The sequence below is a fragment of the Rhinopithecus roxellana genome, chromosome 17 (assembly GCF_007565055.1).
Source record: "Rhinopithecus roxellana isolate Shanxi Qingling chromosome 17, ASM756505v1, whole genome shotgun sequence".
NCBI lineage: Eukaryota > Metazoa > Chordata > Mammalia > Primates > Cercopithecidae > Rhinopithecus > Rhinopithecus roxellana.
The window spans coordinates 74,259,439-74,273,812 of NC_044565.1; the positions used below are offsets into that span (position 1 = coordinate 74,259,439).

The window sequence follows — 14,374 nt, forward strand, 5'->3', positions numbered from 1 at the left end:
ATGCTCTCTCAAAGCTTTGGTTCTCAGGGTCGCTTGCTCCTTGACTGGGCACCATGGCTTTGGCTCACTGCCTGGCCTTCAGAGTTCAGGCAGCGGACATACACCCTCGAATTACCTGGTGGGAGACCCATCACACTATACTTCTCTAGTAAATTCTTTAGAAGGGGCCATTGGGAACAATATTCTCTAAATTCTTGAATGTTGAAAGCAGCTTGTGAACATTATAATTAAAAATTAGTTTGTCTGGATATAAACTCTTCAGTACACATTTGCTTCAAGTTTCTTAAAAATACATTATCCCTTTTACTTCTGGCATGAAGCATTTCTGAGGCAATGCCTAATAATAGTTTAATTTTTTTCCTTTTATATGTGACTTGATCTTTTTGCCTGGATGCCCAAAAGATTTTTTTTTAAGTTCAGTACCTTTAGCAGACTGCATCTTGGCATTGGTCATTCCGCATCAGTTATTTCAGGTATGCAGTGCACCCTTTCTTCTTTTTTTTTTTTTTTTTTTTTGAGATGGAGTCTCGCTCTGTCGCCCAGGTGGGAGTGCCATGGTGCAATCTCAGCTCACTGCAGCCTCTGCCTCCTGGGTTCAAGTGATTCTCCTGCCTCAGCCTCCCAAGTAGCTGGTATTACAGGTGCACACCACCACGCCCAGCTAATTTTTGTTTTTTTTTAGTAGAGATGGGGTTTTACCATGTTGGCCAAGCTAGTCTCGGACTCCTGACCTCAAGTGATCTGCCTGCCTTGGCCTCCCAAAGTGTTGGGATTACAGGCGTGAGCCACCACGCTCGGCCCACAGTACACCCTTTCAATAATGCTGTTTCAAAAATAATTTTTTAAAACATTTAATTATAGTTCATAATATTTGCTCTAGTCTCTTTCTTTGGTTTTCTTTTGTGGAAACTTCTGTTATGTGCATGTTGAACATGTTGGATCTTTGCCTTTCTTATTGTTATTTTCTATCAAATTCTTATATTCTCTTAATTTCCTTTTGATTTTTTTTTTAACCTTTTATGTCTCTTAAAGTATACCTGTATGTTTCCTTGTTTGTATTTATTCTGGGTAAGTCTTCATTTCTAAAGTGATCTTTTTTCTTGTATTATAATTGTCATCTCATTTCTAAGGTTTTCTAATTCTGATTTATGTTCTTGTTTTGTATCTTTTGGCTGGTTTTTTAAAAGTAGGTTATAGTTTTTATCTGATGTAGTTTTATCTGTCTGGTGATCTTTTATAATCTGTTTTACAGTCTCTTTTTTTCTTATATAACTTTTTGTGGGATTTGACCCTCTCCTTTTCTGTTGCTCATTTTTATGTGAAGTTAGTTTTCCTGAACTTTAAAATTAGGAGTGGTTTAGGGTAGTGTGTACAGATTCATGGGTCTAGAGCTCCATCTTCTGATGATTTTGTAAAAGAAGAAAGTTTTTTATTCTGGCTCTGTTCCTCTCTGCCATTTTTACCTTTTTTGTTTTTTTTGAGACAGGGTCTCACTCTGTTGCCAGGCTGGAATGAGTGCAATGGCTTGATCTTGGCTCACTGCAACCTCCGCCTTCCCAGTAGCTGGGACTACAGATGCATGCCACCATGCCCAGCTAATTTTTGAATTTTTTGGTAGAAACAGGGTTTCACTATGTTGGCCAGGCTGGTCTCAAACTTCTGACCTCAGGTGATCTGCTTGTCCTGTGAGCCACTCTGCCCAGCCTTTTTTTTTTTTTTTTTTTTTTTTAAAGAGACAGAGTCCTGCCCTGTCACCCAGGCTGGAGTGAGTGGTACAGATATAGCTCACTGCAGTCTCAAATGTCTGGGCTCAAGTGATCCTCCTAACTCAACCTTCCCAGTAGCTGGGATTACAGGTACACGCCACCATGCCCAGATGATCTTTTTAAATTTTTTTGTAGAAACTGAGTCTTGGTGTGTTGCCTAGGCTGGTCTTGAACTCTTGCCCTTAAGCACTCCTACTGCCTTGGCCTCCCAAAATGTTGGGATTACAGGCACGAGCCACTGTGCCTAGCCCTGCCTTCCATTTTTATCTGAACCTCTTCTATCCTTTGTCTCAACTATACTACTCAGTTTGGATTTTCTTGCCATTGTTTCTTTTTGATATGGGGCTTTTTTTCTAGAGGGCAGCTTTGCCTGGTTACTTTCAAGGACTCATAGGACTCAGACTATTGCAGCCCTTATTGCAGACCCAGTGTATCTGCCCACTGTTGAAATATGCAAAACTCCTCCCAGTTTCAGCTGCTTTTCTCATATTGGCTGTCCTAGATTTCCATTAAGTCTTCTTAGCCGCTTTGGGGTTTTTAGGTCAGTCAGATGTGCTGTTGCTTCCTGCTGCACAGATTGTGTTACCTTGAAGGTCTCATAGCTTGTATTTGGGTTTTCATAGGGGTACTGGGTTACCTAGTTTTTTGTGGATATTGTCGATAGATTTTCAGTTTTGCTGTTTTACTTTCTTTGTTTTAATGGAAATATTTGAGGCAATTCAAAAACTGCCACCACTGCCACCACCTTGCAAGAATCCAACGTAATTTTTAGTTTTCTTAGTTTTACATTATCTAAATGTGCCAATAATTTATTTAATAAGTCCCTTAGTGAATATTTAGATTATCTTCTATTTTTCCTATATTAACAGGTCTGGGATAAACTTTTTTTTTTTTTGAGACGTAGTCTCACACTGTTGCCTGGCCTGGAGTCCAGTGGCGTGATCTTGGCTCACCGCAACCTCTGCCTCCCAAGTTCAAGCAATTCTCCTGCCTCAGCCTCCCAAGTAGATAAAAACTAGAAAGAAGCTATCTGTGAAACTGCTTTGTGATATGTAGATTCATCTCACAGAGTTAAAACCTTTTTATTGATTCAGCAGGTTGGAATCTCTCGGTTTGTAGAATCTGCAAAGGGACAGCTGGGATTACAGATATCCACCACCATGCCCCACGTCTGGCTAATTTTTTGTATTTTTAGTAGAGACAGGGTTTCACTGTGATGGCCAGGCTGGTCCCAAACTCCTGACCTCGTGATCTGCCTGCCTCGGCCTCCCAAAGTGCTGGGATTACAGGCATGAGCCACCGTGCCCAGCCTGGGATAAACATTTTTATGGGATAATATTTGTAAATATCCATGATTATTTCTTAAGATTACTTTTTAGAAGTTTTTATAAATCAGAAAATATTCACTTTTTTTATGGCTTTTGATGCAGATTCCCAAATTGCCTTCTAGAATGCCTTTTAGAACTACACACTTTGAGTCTTACAGTTCATTTTCAACCATTCTTTCCTTTATTTTATTTTTTTAGATTAATTTTTAAAAATATGGAATGCTTCATGAGTTTGCATGTCATCTTTGCACAGAGGCCATGCTAATGTTATCTGTATTGTTCCAATTTGAGTATATGTGCTGCCAAAGTGACCACTTACTTACCCATTCTTTTAATTGTATTAATGACGTTGGATGGCTTATAAACACAAAGAATATAGTCATCAACTCAGAACTTGGCATCTAGAAACCACACCTATGAAGTCCCTGGTTAAGAGCCAGGAATTTAATAAAACAAACTTATGAGCTACTAAAAGTTAATGTCACAAAAGCCATAGATTAATGCATGCACTGTGATTATAGGAGACTTTTCAAGTTCATACTCTGAAAATAGTTTCCTTATTTTAATTACTTTGATTTCCATATCTGACTGAAAGAGGATATGGCATCTTTAATACTTATGTAGTGACAACTGTGAATGGTAGTGGCAAAGGAAAAGGGAAAAATCAAAGATGACTTGATTTCGAGACATGGCTTGTCTGAGCTAAAAGTAATAAACTAGAAGTCAAATTCAAGGAATATAGATATTTTCTCTGTCTCGTGATTGACAGTAACTCTCTTACTATTTTTCTGTATTTAGTATTTCAAGTCATAGATTCAGATGCATTGTAATTAAACAATTTGGCTAATTTATTTGCAGTTTATGTTTTGTAAGAATTTTTTTCTTTTTTGAAAATCTGTGTTTATTTAGAAACCAAAATGGGGTATCTGCTGGACATTTTATTTACTTTTATTTACTCTATTTTTTTGAGACTGAGTCTGGCTCCATTGCCCAGCCTGGAGTGTAGTGGCATGATCTTGGCTCACTGCAACCTCTGCCTCATGGGCTCAAGCCATCCTCACACCTCAGCCTCCCAAGTAGCTGTGACTATAGGCATACACTGTCACACCCGGATAATTTTTGTATTTTTTGTAGAGATGGGGTTTTGCCATGTTGTCCAATCGGGTCTCAAACTCCTGAGCTCAAGCGATCCATCTGCCTCACCCTCCCAAAGTGCTGGGATTACAGGCATGAGTTACCATGCCTGGCCATCTATGATATATATATATATATATTTAAGTTTTAATTAGGCAAATAGTACCCAATTGTTAAGAAAATAAAAACTTGTAACTAAGTCATAAAAAAAGAGAGTAAATATCCTTAATAATCCTGCCATCTAGAGATAAATACTGTTATCCTTGATACTTGTCTCTGTCCTTCTGTTTCTTTAACTTTTATTTTTCTTTATTTATGTCTTATTTTATTTTTTATTTATTGAGACAGGGTCTTGCTCTGTCACCCAGGCTGGAGTGCAGGGGCACAGTCATGGCTCACTGCAGCCTCAACCCTCTAGGCTCAGACAGTCTTTCTGCCTCAGCCTTCCTCATAACTGGGACTGCATATGTGTGCCTGGCTAATTTATTTTTTATAACGATAGGGTCTTGCTATATGGTCCAGGCTGGTCTCGAACTCTTCCTTAAGCAATCCAACCAAGGTGCCCATCAATCCTAGGCATTACTGGGCATCTAGGTTGATGCCATGCCTTTGCTATTGTGAATAGTGCTGTGATGAACATCCAAGTACATGTGTCTTTTTGGTAGAAAGATTTATTTTCTTTTGGATATATACCCAGTTATGGGATTGCTGGGTCAAATAGTTGTTCTGTTTTAAGTTCTTTGAGAAATCTTCAAACTGCTTTTTAGAGTGGCCAAACTGATTTACATCCCCAACAGTGTATAAACATTCCTTTTTCTCTGCAGCTTCACCAGCATCGGTTTTGGTTTTTTTTTTTTTTTTTTTTTTTTTTTTTTTTTTTTTTAATAATAACCATTCTGGCGCAGCGCGGTGGCTCATGCCTGTAATCCCAGCACTTTGGGAGGCTGAGGCGGGCAGATCACCTGAGGTCAGGAGTTCAAGACCAGCCTGGCCAACATAGCGAAATCCTCTCTTGTACTAAAAATACAAAAATTAGCCAGGCATGGTGTTGTGGGCCTATAACCCCAGCTACTTGGGTGGCTGAGGTAGGAGAATTGCTTGAACCCAGGAGGTGGAGGTTGCTGTGAGCTGACATTGCACCACTGCACTCCAGCCTGGGCAAGAGAGCAAGACTCTGTCTCAAAAGAACAAAAAATAATAGTAATAATAATAGCAATTCTGACTAGTGTGGGATGGTATCTCATTGTGGTTTTGATTTGCATTTCTCTGCTGATTAGTGATGATGAGCATTTTTTTCATGTTTCTTAGCCACTTGTATGACTTCTTTTGAGAAGTATCTGTTCATGTTTTTTTCCCATTTTTTAATGAGGTTATTTGTTTTTTGCTTGTTCAATTTTTAAGTTCTGTACAGATTCTGATATCAGACCTTTGTCTGATGCATAGTTTGCGAATATTTTCTCCCATTCTGTAGGTGTTTCTTGGTTGTCTTGCAGGTTTCTTATAGTTTGAGGTCTATTTTTTTGAAACGAAGTCTAGCTCTGTCACCCAGGCTGGAGTGCAGTGGAGTGGAGTGCAGTCAGCTCACTGCAACCTCTGCCTACTGGGTTCAAGTGATTCTTCTGCTTCAACCTCTCAGGTAGCTGAAACTGCAGGTGTTTGCCACCGTGCCCAGCTAATTTTTTTTTTTTTCATTTTTGTAGAAACAGGGTTTCGCCATGTTGGTCAGGTTGCTCTTGAACTCCTGACCCCGGGTGATCTGCCTACCTTTGCCTCCTAAAGTGCTGGGATTAGAGACATTAGCCCTAGCAACTGGCCGAGGTCTTAAATTGAAATCTTTAATCCATCTTGAGTTAATCTTTTTATATGGTAAAAAGTTAAGGTCCAGCTTCATTCTGCATATGGCTAGCCAGCTATCCTGGTACCATTTATTGAATAGGTAGTCCTTTTGCCACTGCCTATTTTTGTTGACTTTGTCAAAGATCAGATGGCTGTAGGTATGTGGCTTTATTTCTGGGTTCTCTATTCTGTTCCATTGGTCTATGTGTTTGTCTTTTTACCAGTACCATGCTGTTTTGGTTACTGTAGCCTTATAGTTTGAATTCAGGTAATGCAATGCTTCCGGCTTTGTTCTTTCTGCTTAGAATTGCTTTGGCTATTTGGGCTCTTCTTTGGTTCCATATGTATTTTAAAGTAGTTTTTTCTAGTTATATGAAAAATGACATTGGTAGTTTGATAGTAATAGCATTGAATCCTAGATTGCTTTGGGCAGTATAGCCATTTTAATGATACTGATCTTCCAATCCATGAGCATGGAATGTTGTTCCATTTGTTTGTGTCATCTGTGATTTCTTTGAACAGTGTTTCATAGTTCTCCTTGTAGAGATCTTTCACCTCCTTGGTTAGATGTATTTCTAGGTATTTTATTTCTTTTGTGGATATTGTAAATGGGATTGAATTCTTTTTTTTTTTTTTTCTTGATACAAGGTCTCTCTTTGTCACCCAGGCTGGAGTGCAGTGGTGCAGCCACTGCAAGCCTCAACCTCTCAGGTTCAATCAATTCTCCCACCTCAGGCTCCTGGCACTACAGATGTGTGCCACCACACCCAGCTAATTTTTTTAATTTTTTGTAGAGATGGGGTTTCACCATGTTTCTCTGGCTGGGGGAGTGTGTGTGTGTGTGTGTGTGTGTGTGTGTGTGTGTGTGTGTGATAACCAAAATAGGATCATTTGCTGTACCTACTATTGTATTATCTACTTTAAACACATAATTTATGGACCGGGCACGGTGGCTCACGCCTGTAATCCCAGCACTTTGGGAGGCTGAGGCAAGAGGATTGCTTGAACCTAGGAGTTCGAGACTAGCTTGGGCAACATGGTGAGACCTCATCTCTACAAAGACAACAAAGAAAAAAAAACCAAAAAAACCCATAATTTATGATAAACACTTTTTCAAGTTAACGAATATACTTCTTACCCCTATTGTAATGCCTGGTGCTCTCTATCCCTTAGAAGCCTTGATACCATCTTTGATGAGTCAATCTCCCTCATCCTTTACTTCCAGCTGGGTATCAAGTCCTTCCATTTCTGCCCCTGGAATATGATATATCTGTCTGTCCCTCTCTGATCCCACTATTTTTGTACTGGCTCAGCTCTCCTCATTTGTTTTGTTTTGTTTTGTGTTTTGTTTTTTTGAGACAGGGGCTTGTTCTGTCTCCCAGGCTGGAGTGCAGTGGCATGATCTGTGCTCCCTGCAATGTCTGCCTCCTGGGTTCAAGTGATTCTCCTGCCTCAGCCTCCTGAGTAGCTGGGATTACAGATGCATGCCACTGTGTCCAGCTAATTTTTGTATTTTTAGTAGAATCGGGGTCTCACCATGTTGGCCAGGCTGGTCTTGAACTCCTGACCTCAGGTGATCCGTCTGCCTTGGCCTCCCAAAGTGCTGGGATTACAAACATGAGCCACCGTGCTTGGCAGCTCTCCTCATTTCTAATCTAGATTGTTGCAGTTTTTTTCCTACCTGATTACCAGTCATCTATACCTACAATTTTTCTAAACTCTGATTATTTATTTCTGTTAGGTTGCTGATGTTAAATCAAAATTCCTTATCATTTTAGAGTCCTCTGGTAGCCTCTTTTTAACCTTATTACCTACCTATCATTTTTCTTCCTTCCTTCTTCCTTTCTTCTCTTCCCAGGCTGGGAGTGCAATGGCGCAATCTCGGCTCACTGCAACCTCCACCTCCCAGGTTCAAGCAATTCTCCTGCCTCAGCCCACCAAGTAGCTGGGATTATAAGCTCCTGCCACCATAGCCAGCTAATTTTTGTATTTTTAGTAGAGACAGGGGTTTCACCATGTTGGTCAGGCTGGTCTCGAACTCCTGACCTCGGGTGATCCACCCACCTCACCCTCCCAAAGTGCTGGGATTACAAGTGTGAGCCACTGTGCCCAGCCCCTTCCTGTGTTTCTCCCTCTCTTCTTTCCTTCCTGTCTTCCTTCTCTCCATCTCTTCTCTCTCCCTCCTCCTCCTTCTGCCCCCTGAAATACTTGGACTTCTTTTTTTTCTTTTTCAAGATAGGATATCACTCTGTCACTCAGGCTGGAGTGGAGTGGTGCGATCCTGGCTCACTGCAACCTCAGCCTCCTGGGTTCAAGCAATTCTCCTGCCTCGGTCTCCCAAGTAGCTGGGATTACAGGCACCTGCCACTATGCCTGGCTAATTTTTTGTATTTTTAGTGGAGATGGGGCTTCACCATGTTGGCCAGGCTGGTCTCGAAATCCTGACCTCAGGTAATCCACCCGCCTCGGTCTCCCAAAGTGCTGGGATTACAGATGTGAGCCACTGTGCCCGGCCAGGACTTCTTTATATATTCGTATTACTGCTTATTCTTACCAAGTATGCCATACGTTTTCATTGCTTTTCCCTCAGTGTGGAATGCCTCTCTACTTTTTGAAATTCCATTTAATTACCGACCCTAGATTAAATGCCATCTTTTTTTGAAGTCCTCTTCAATTGAAATTAATACCTACCTTTTCAGCTCTTACAATTTATTTTTTGTATGCTTCATTTATATTCTTCCTTGTATTATAACATACCTATCTTATTCCTACATGGATTTTTCTTTTTTTGTATTTTAAAGATTCCCAAATTATTTAACTCATTGCAATGATAATCACCAGCAAGTAGTCTTTAAGAAATATTAACATTAAGCTTTTTCTTTCAAAGAAAGTGCCAGGAACTTACCAAATCATAAATAAAATGTTTTATCTAATGAAATTTTCATTAGTATAATTCTAAGTAATCTCTTTCTTATGATTTTGCCCCTTTTAGGCTGGATCAGTGCATGTAAGAATTCGACGAGATGCTAATGAACAAATGGTTCTTGCTCATGTGACCAACAGGCTGTACACTTTAGTGTCTACTCTGACTGTTCAAATTTTCAAGGATGACTGGATTAGGCCTGCCTTATTGTCTGGGCCTGTGGCAGCCAATGTCCTAAACTTTTCAGATCATCACGTAATCCCAATGCCTCTTTTAAAGGGTGCTGATGATTTGAACCCAGTTACATCAACTCCAGCTAAACCTAGTAGTCCACCTCCAGAATTTTCATTTAACACTCCTGGGAAAAATGTGAACCCAGTTATTCTTCTAAACACACAAACAAGGCCTTATGGTTTTGGTCTCAATCATGGACATACACCTTACAGCAACATACTTAATCAAGGACTTGGAGTTCCAGGAATTGGAGCAACTCAAGGATTGAGGACTGGTTTTACAAATATACCAAGTAGATATGGAACTAATAATAGAATTGGACAACCAAGACCATGATGGACTCTAACTTATTTTTATGAGGAATATTGACTCCTTGGCTTCCAATTTATTTAGGAATCCAACTTTGCATTGACTGTTTAATCATTTACTCTAAATGTTAGATAATAGTAAGCTTGTTCACATTTCATGAAACCTGTGAAATTATATTTTTGTAAAATGTATTTGTGACAGTGAAATCCTCGTAAATGTTAAAGGCTTTAAATAGGCTTCCTTTAGAAAATGTGTTTCTTTAAATTTGGATTTTGGTATCTTTGGTTTTGTAGTTGACTGCAGTGTGATGTGACCTTACCTTTATAAGAGCCACTTGATGGAGTGGATCTGTCACATTACTAAGATATGATATTTCTTTTTTTTTTTCCGAGACGGAGTCTTGCTCTGCCACTGTGCCTGGCCAATACATTATTATTAACTTAAGGCTGTACTTTATTAAGGTTTCCTTAGTTTTTGTTTTGTTTTGTTTTTTGAGATGGAGTCTCATTCTGTCACCTAGGCTGGAATGCAGTGGTGTGATCTCGGCTCACTGCAACCTCTGCCTCCAGGGTTCAAGTGATTCTCCTGCTTCAGCCTCCCGAGTAGCTGGGATTACAGGCACCTGCCACCACGCCCAGCTAATTTTTGTATTTTTAGTAAAGATGGGGGATTTCACCATGTTGGCCAGGCTGGTCTCAAACTCCCAACCTCATGATCCACCCACCTTAGCCTCCCAAAGTGCTGGGATTAGGTGTGAGCCACTGTGCCTGGCCGATATTTTCTTCAGTGAAATTTATAAACATGCTTCTTGACTAACACACATTTTGGGAAAGGAAAAAATGTCTGTTCAAAAAGTAAAAGTCTCTTTTATAGCTTTTCCAAACTTAATTGCTACTATTTTTCTTTGAGGTTCTCCTGAATTATGTCTTACAAACTAAAAGCAAAAATTTTTAGCAGCAATTTTGGAATACATTCTATCTAGCACAATTTGAATTTTTAATTATCAAGATTTTTGTTAAAGTTTCTCTCCTTTAAAAATTTTAGTACATTTGTAAATAGTCCATGGTTCTAGGTGTTTTATTTTGATTAAGTGACTCCCCAACTTTTGGTGATATGCAGTGAAAGAATCCCAATTTTCTATGTTACATTTAATCAAATACTGACATAATGAATTTATCTTTTCTGATACATTTTCATTCATTGGCTTTTTAATTTCTTATTTTATTAACAAAATATATCAAATATATTACCAAAACACATAGAGTTCCATACATAATATGGAATTTGATGTCTTTTCAAGTTGCACAAAGAATTTGAGCAAATATAATTTTACCAAAGCATAATGGACCTTAGATTATAGAATACAGCATTGTTAGGTCGGCAGTGGGCAGTTTCTTTTTGTTTTACTTTGTCAAAAATGGGAAACTGTTAACTGTGATGAAGTGTGAGAATTACATAGATTATGTTATTTTTTAGTTGTTTTCCAAATGCAGAGTTTAAGGACTTTCTAATATGGCTAGTATTACTTCCAAAAAGTATAACAAGAAGCAGTCACACATGACCTAGAAGGGTTTTTTATTGTTTTATTTTATTATGCATTCCGTAAAAAGGGATTTTGAGAATGGACTCAACTTTCCTGGAATCCAATGCTCCTGGAGATTTATAACTTTCCCAGCCATCAGCCAGCTATCTAGAAAAGATTTTTGTTTTTCTAGAATTTGCAACAATTTCTTCAGTCAACTCATTCACTTTCAAATAGGAGCAGCACTTTGAAATCCTTTTTCTTCACTGTGGATTAAAAACATCCAAGAAGCCATCTCTGTCAAGCAGAATTGTCATCTGTGGTAATAAGTGACCATGTCCTAAATACCTTTTTCTTAGTGAGGAGTTGATCATTGTCTTTGACATCTGCAACCCTGTTCAGGCATGTGACCTGCTGAAGAAATACAGCCTATGCTACCTTGACTACTGGGAAAAATGATACTTTGTAAAATGTAATAAGGCAACCTGTTCCCTGGCCTTTGTCTTATGTTTTCCAACTATTACTGTATCTGTTGTTGGTCTACTATTACAGGATGATTCTTCTTCCTTCATTGATCTCAACTAAATGTGAATTAGGGTCATGCATGAAATCTGAACTGCCATGTCTTGAGTTAAGAGGTATGTGCTGCCACCCCATGCATGTCTTCCCCATCCCCATAGGATTTTAAAGTGTTCAGGTACCAAACACAGTTCTGTGTGAGGTTTTATGCCCACTTCCTCAACACCAATTCAGAGGCAACACCTGTGCATCTGTCCCACCAAAGGTGCTTTAATACCTACCTTCACTATTTGAGAAAGGACACTCACAGTTGCCTGTGAGTTATAAAAGAATTGGCCCTACTTCCTGAATGTAAGATGTTACAGGGGACATCGGCCCATGCGTTATTATATAGAGAAGCCTTATTTGCCAAGCTCTGACTAACTTCTGGATATGAAAGTAAGGAACTTGCCCAGCATAGGCATATAGGCAGCAGCCTTACTAGTAAATCTTGCCACAGAATCACTTGAAGCTAGACAGAGAAAGAAGTTCAATTTAAATATTTGTCCCATTGTTTGTGATTAAGATGTAAGCTCTGTGGAGTGTAATTAACCCTGCTTTACGAAGTCACCATATTTATAATGGGAAAAACACTGCCTAGGAGGCAAGAGCTCTGAATTCCAGTTCTGATGCTGCCACTGTGTAAGGAAGTAGTTTTATAACTCATGGGCAAATCATCTGAGTTTTCTCATCTGTAAAGTTAGGGAGAGGAATTAATTAGTTGATCTGTAAACTATCAGCTTCAAAACGTTATGGCTAAATCTGTAGAATATATGCCCAATTGCTAAACAGATGTTGTGCCCAGAATTTTATTTAGTGACTACCTCAACATACAGGCCAAGTGTTACCTACACCAACACCCAAGCCATTAATTTGAGGTGCCATGAGAATAGGTGAACTGCAGCGTAATACCATTTAGGTTTTTGTGTTTTTTTCAGGCTTGCCTCTACTTAAATATATTTAGATTAGAGAGTTTTCTTAGACTTCTTTCTTTGCAAGGAAGGGTTATTTGCGAAAGTGTTGGAAAAAAGATTAGGGCTGGGTACCCTTAGTTTATATAGGGTACAAAAGTATGGGAAACATTTTCCCTTTCTTCTTTAATCTCTGAAGTCATGTTTGGAATTACATATAATGTAGCAGGTACTGGAGAGGACCTGAATTTCAAGCCTCTGATTTAGCTGTTTGTAAACTGCCAAGTTTTGCTTGACTGAAGAGTGCTTATCTTTTTTGGGAGTCTGATCTCCTTCTAATATCAGAAAGTGCTTTTTACATTCCAGATTGTTTGAATTAAACTGTTTGGATTAAAGAACATATATGGAGTTTCCTCTCTGATTTTAAATATTTGTTTCTTTATTCAGTAGCTATTTATTAATAATTTAATCATCTCATATTCAACAAATATTTATTGAGAATATTGTTGAGAATCTGTTACATGCCAGGCATTATAGTAAGTTAATATGCATTCAGTACACCAGTTGGTGTGACCCAGACCAAAGGTAACACAAAGATGAACGAGAGTTCCTTCAAGGAGCCAGTAATCCTAGTAGGAGAGCTAAGACACAAAACTGTTGTATGTTTTTAATCATCAAATTAAACTTCTTTCCACTTCCTTATCTTCTTTGGCATCCTTTTGCAAGATTTTTTAACCACCAGGCTTAAAGTAATGAGGTCCCAGAGCACTTACTGGCTTCGAGTGCACTTTATTTAAGCAGTTACTAGTTTAAAAGCACCTTTAATAACACTGAGATCATCATCATCAAATTGCCACCCAACAAGCCTAGCTTCTTGCAGAAAAGTTAACTTGGATAACACATGGCTAAGTTTTCTGACTAATGCTGCATCGGGTAGAAATTCTTTAGTACTGAAGTCAAAAAACACTAATTGCTTAAGATTCTCAAATACACCCATGAAGGCAAGCCATCCATCACTGCTCACACAATTTCCTGCCAAATTTAACTGCTGGAAGTTTTTCAGAGGGTTCTTCCCAAAAAATCCACCTGGGTAAAGAAATAAGTATATTAGTTGGAAGAAAAAAAATTTTATTTTAAAAAAAGAGAAATAGGTTCTACATTTATTTTACATACTTTTTTTTCCACTTTGAAATGGTCATGTTTGAACTAGTGCTTTGCCTCAGAAACAAATTATTAATATAATTCTCTATAGCTAGGGCAGTGATTGTGAATATGGTCTATTTACAAATTACATTTTTCCTAGAGTATAAGGGAATCTGATAAATAGTGATTCATAGTGAGGTAGCAACAATATATAAATGAATTACATTTTTTTCCCCTTTTCCTTATTCCTAGGAAATGGAAGTTTGCTTTAAAATTGATGTGTGAGGGCCGGGCGCGGTGGCTCAAGCCTGTAATCCCAGCACTTTGGGAGGCCGAGGCGGGCAGATCACGAGGTCAGGAGATGGAGACCATCCTGGCTAACACGGTGAAACCCCGTCTCTACTAAAAAATACAGAAAACTAGCCGGGCGACGTGGCGGGCGCCTGTAGTCCCAGCTACTCTGGAGGCTGAGGCAGGAGAATGGCGTAAAACCCGGGAGGCGGAGCTTGCAGTGAGCTGAGATCCGGCCACTGCACTCCAGCCTGGGCGGCAGAGCGAGACTCTGTCTCAAAAAAAAGAAAAAAAAAAAAAAAAATTCATGTGTGAGAGATGCAATTAAATATTCAGTACTTGTTTTTAAAACTGGAGTCAATCTTTGGCAATATTAGGTCGTTTCCTCTTCTGAAGCAGTAAACACTACCTAACTGTTG

General features: G+C 39.0%; 2 protein-coding genes and 1 non-coding gene across 8 annotated transcripts in view; 1 reads left to right on the top strand and 2 right to left on the bottom strand.

The window, feature by feature from the left end:
• The window catches only part of SLC30A6 (solute carrier family 30 member 6), a 54,791-nt gene extending 41,857 nt beyond the window's left edge, over positions 1-12,934 (top strand). For 3 of the 6 annotated variants that reach the window (XM_030921060.1, XM_030921061.1, XM_030921059.1), the window contains one exon: positions 9,057-12,921. In XM_030921060.1, coding sequence (XP_030776920.1) covers positions 9,057-9,557 — 501 coding nt within the window. In that variant the 3' untranslated portion in view covers positions 9,558-12,921. Of the gene's footprint in view, positions 1-9,056 lie in introns of all 6 variants that reach the window. The other 3 variants (XM_010388057.2, XM_030921058.1, XM_030921057.1) reach the window with 2 other exon arrangements.
• LOC115894507 lies at positions 3,303-3,409 on the bottom strand. The gene has a single exon (XR_004054612.1). It is a non-coding gene; the product is annotated as a U6 spliceosomal RNA (small nuclear RNA).
• NLRC4 (NLR family CARD domain containing 4) overlaps positions 11,248-14,374 on the bottom strand; it is a 44,617-nt gene continuing 41,490 nt past the window's right edge. The window contains 1 exon segment of the mRNA XM_030921056.1: positions 11,248-13,607. Coding sequence (XP_030776916.1) covers positions 13,315-13,607 — 293 coding nt within the window. The 3' untranslated portion in view covers positions 11,248-13,314.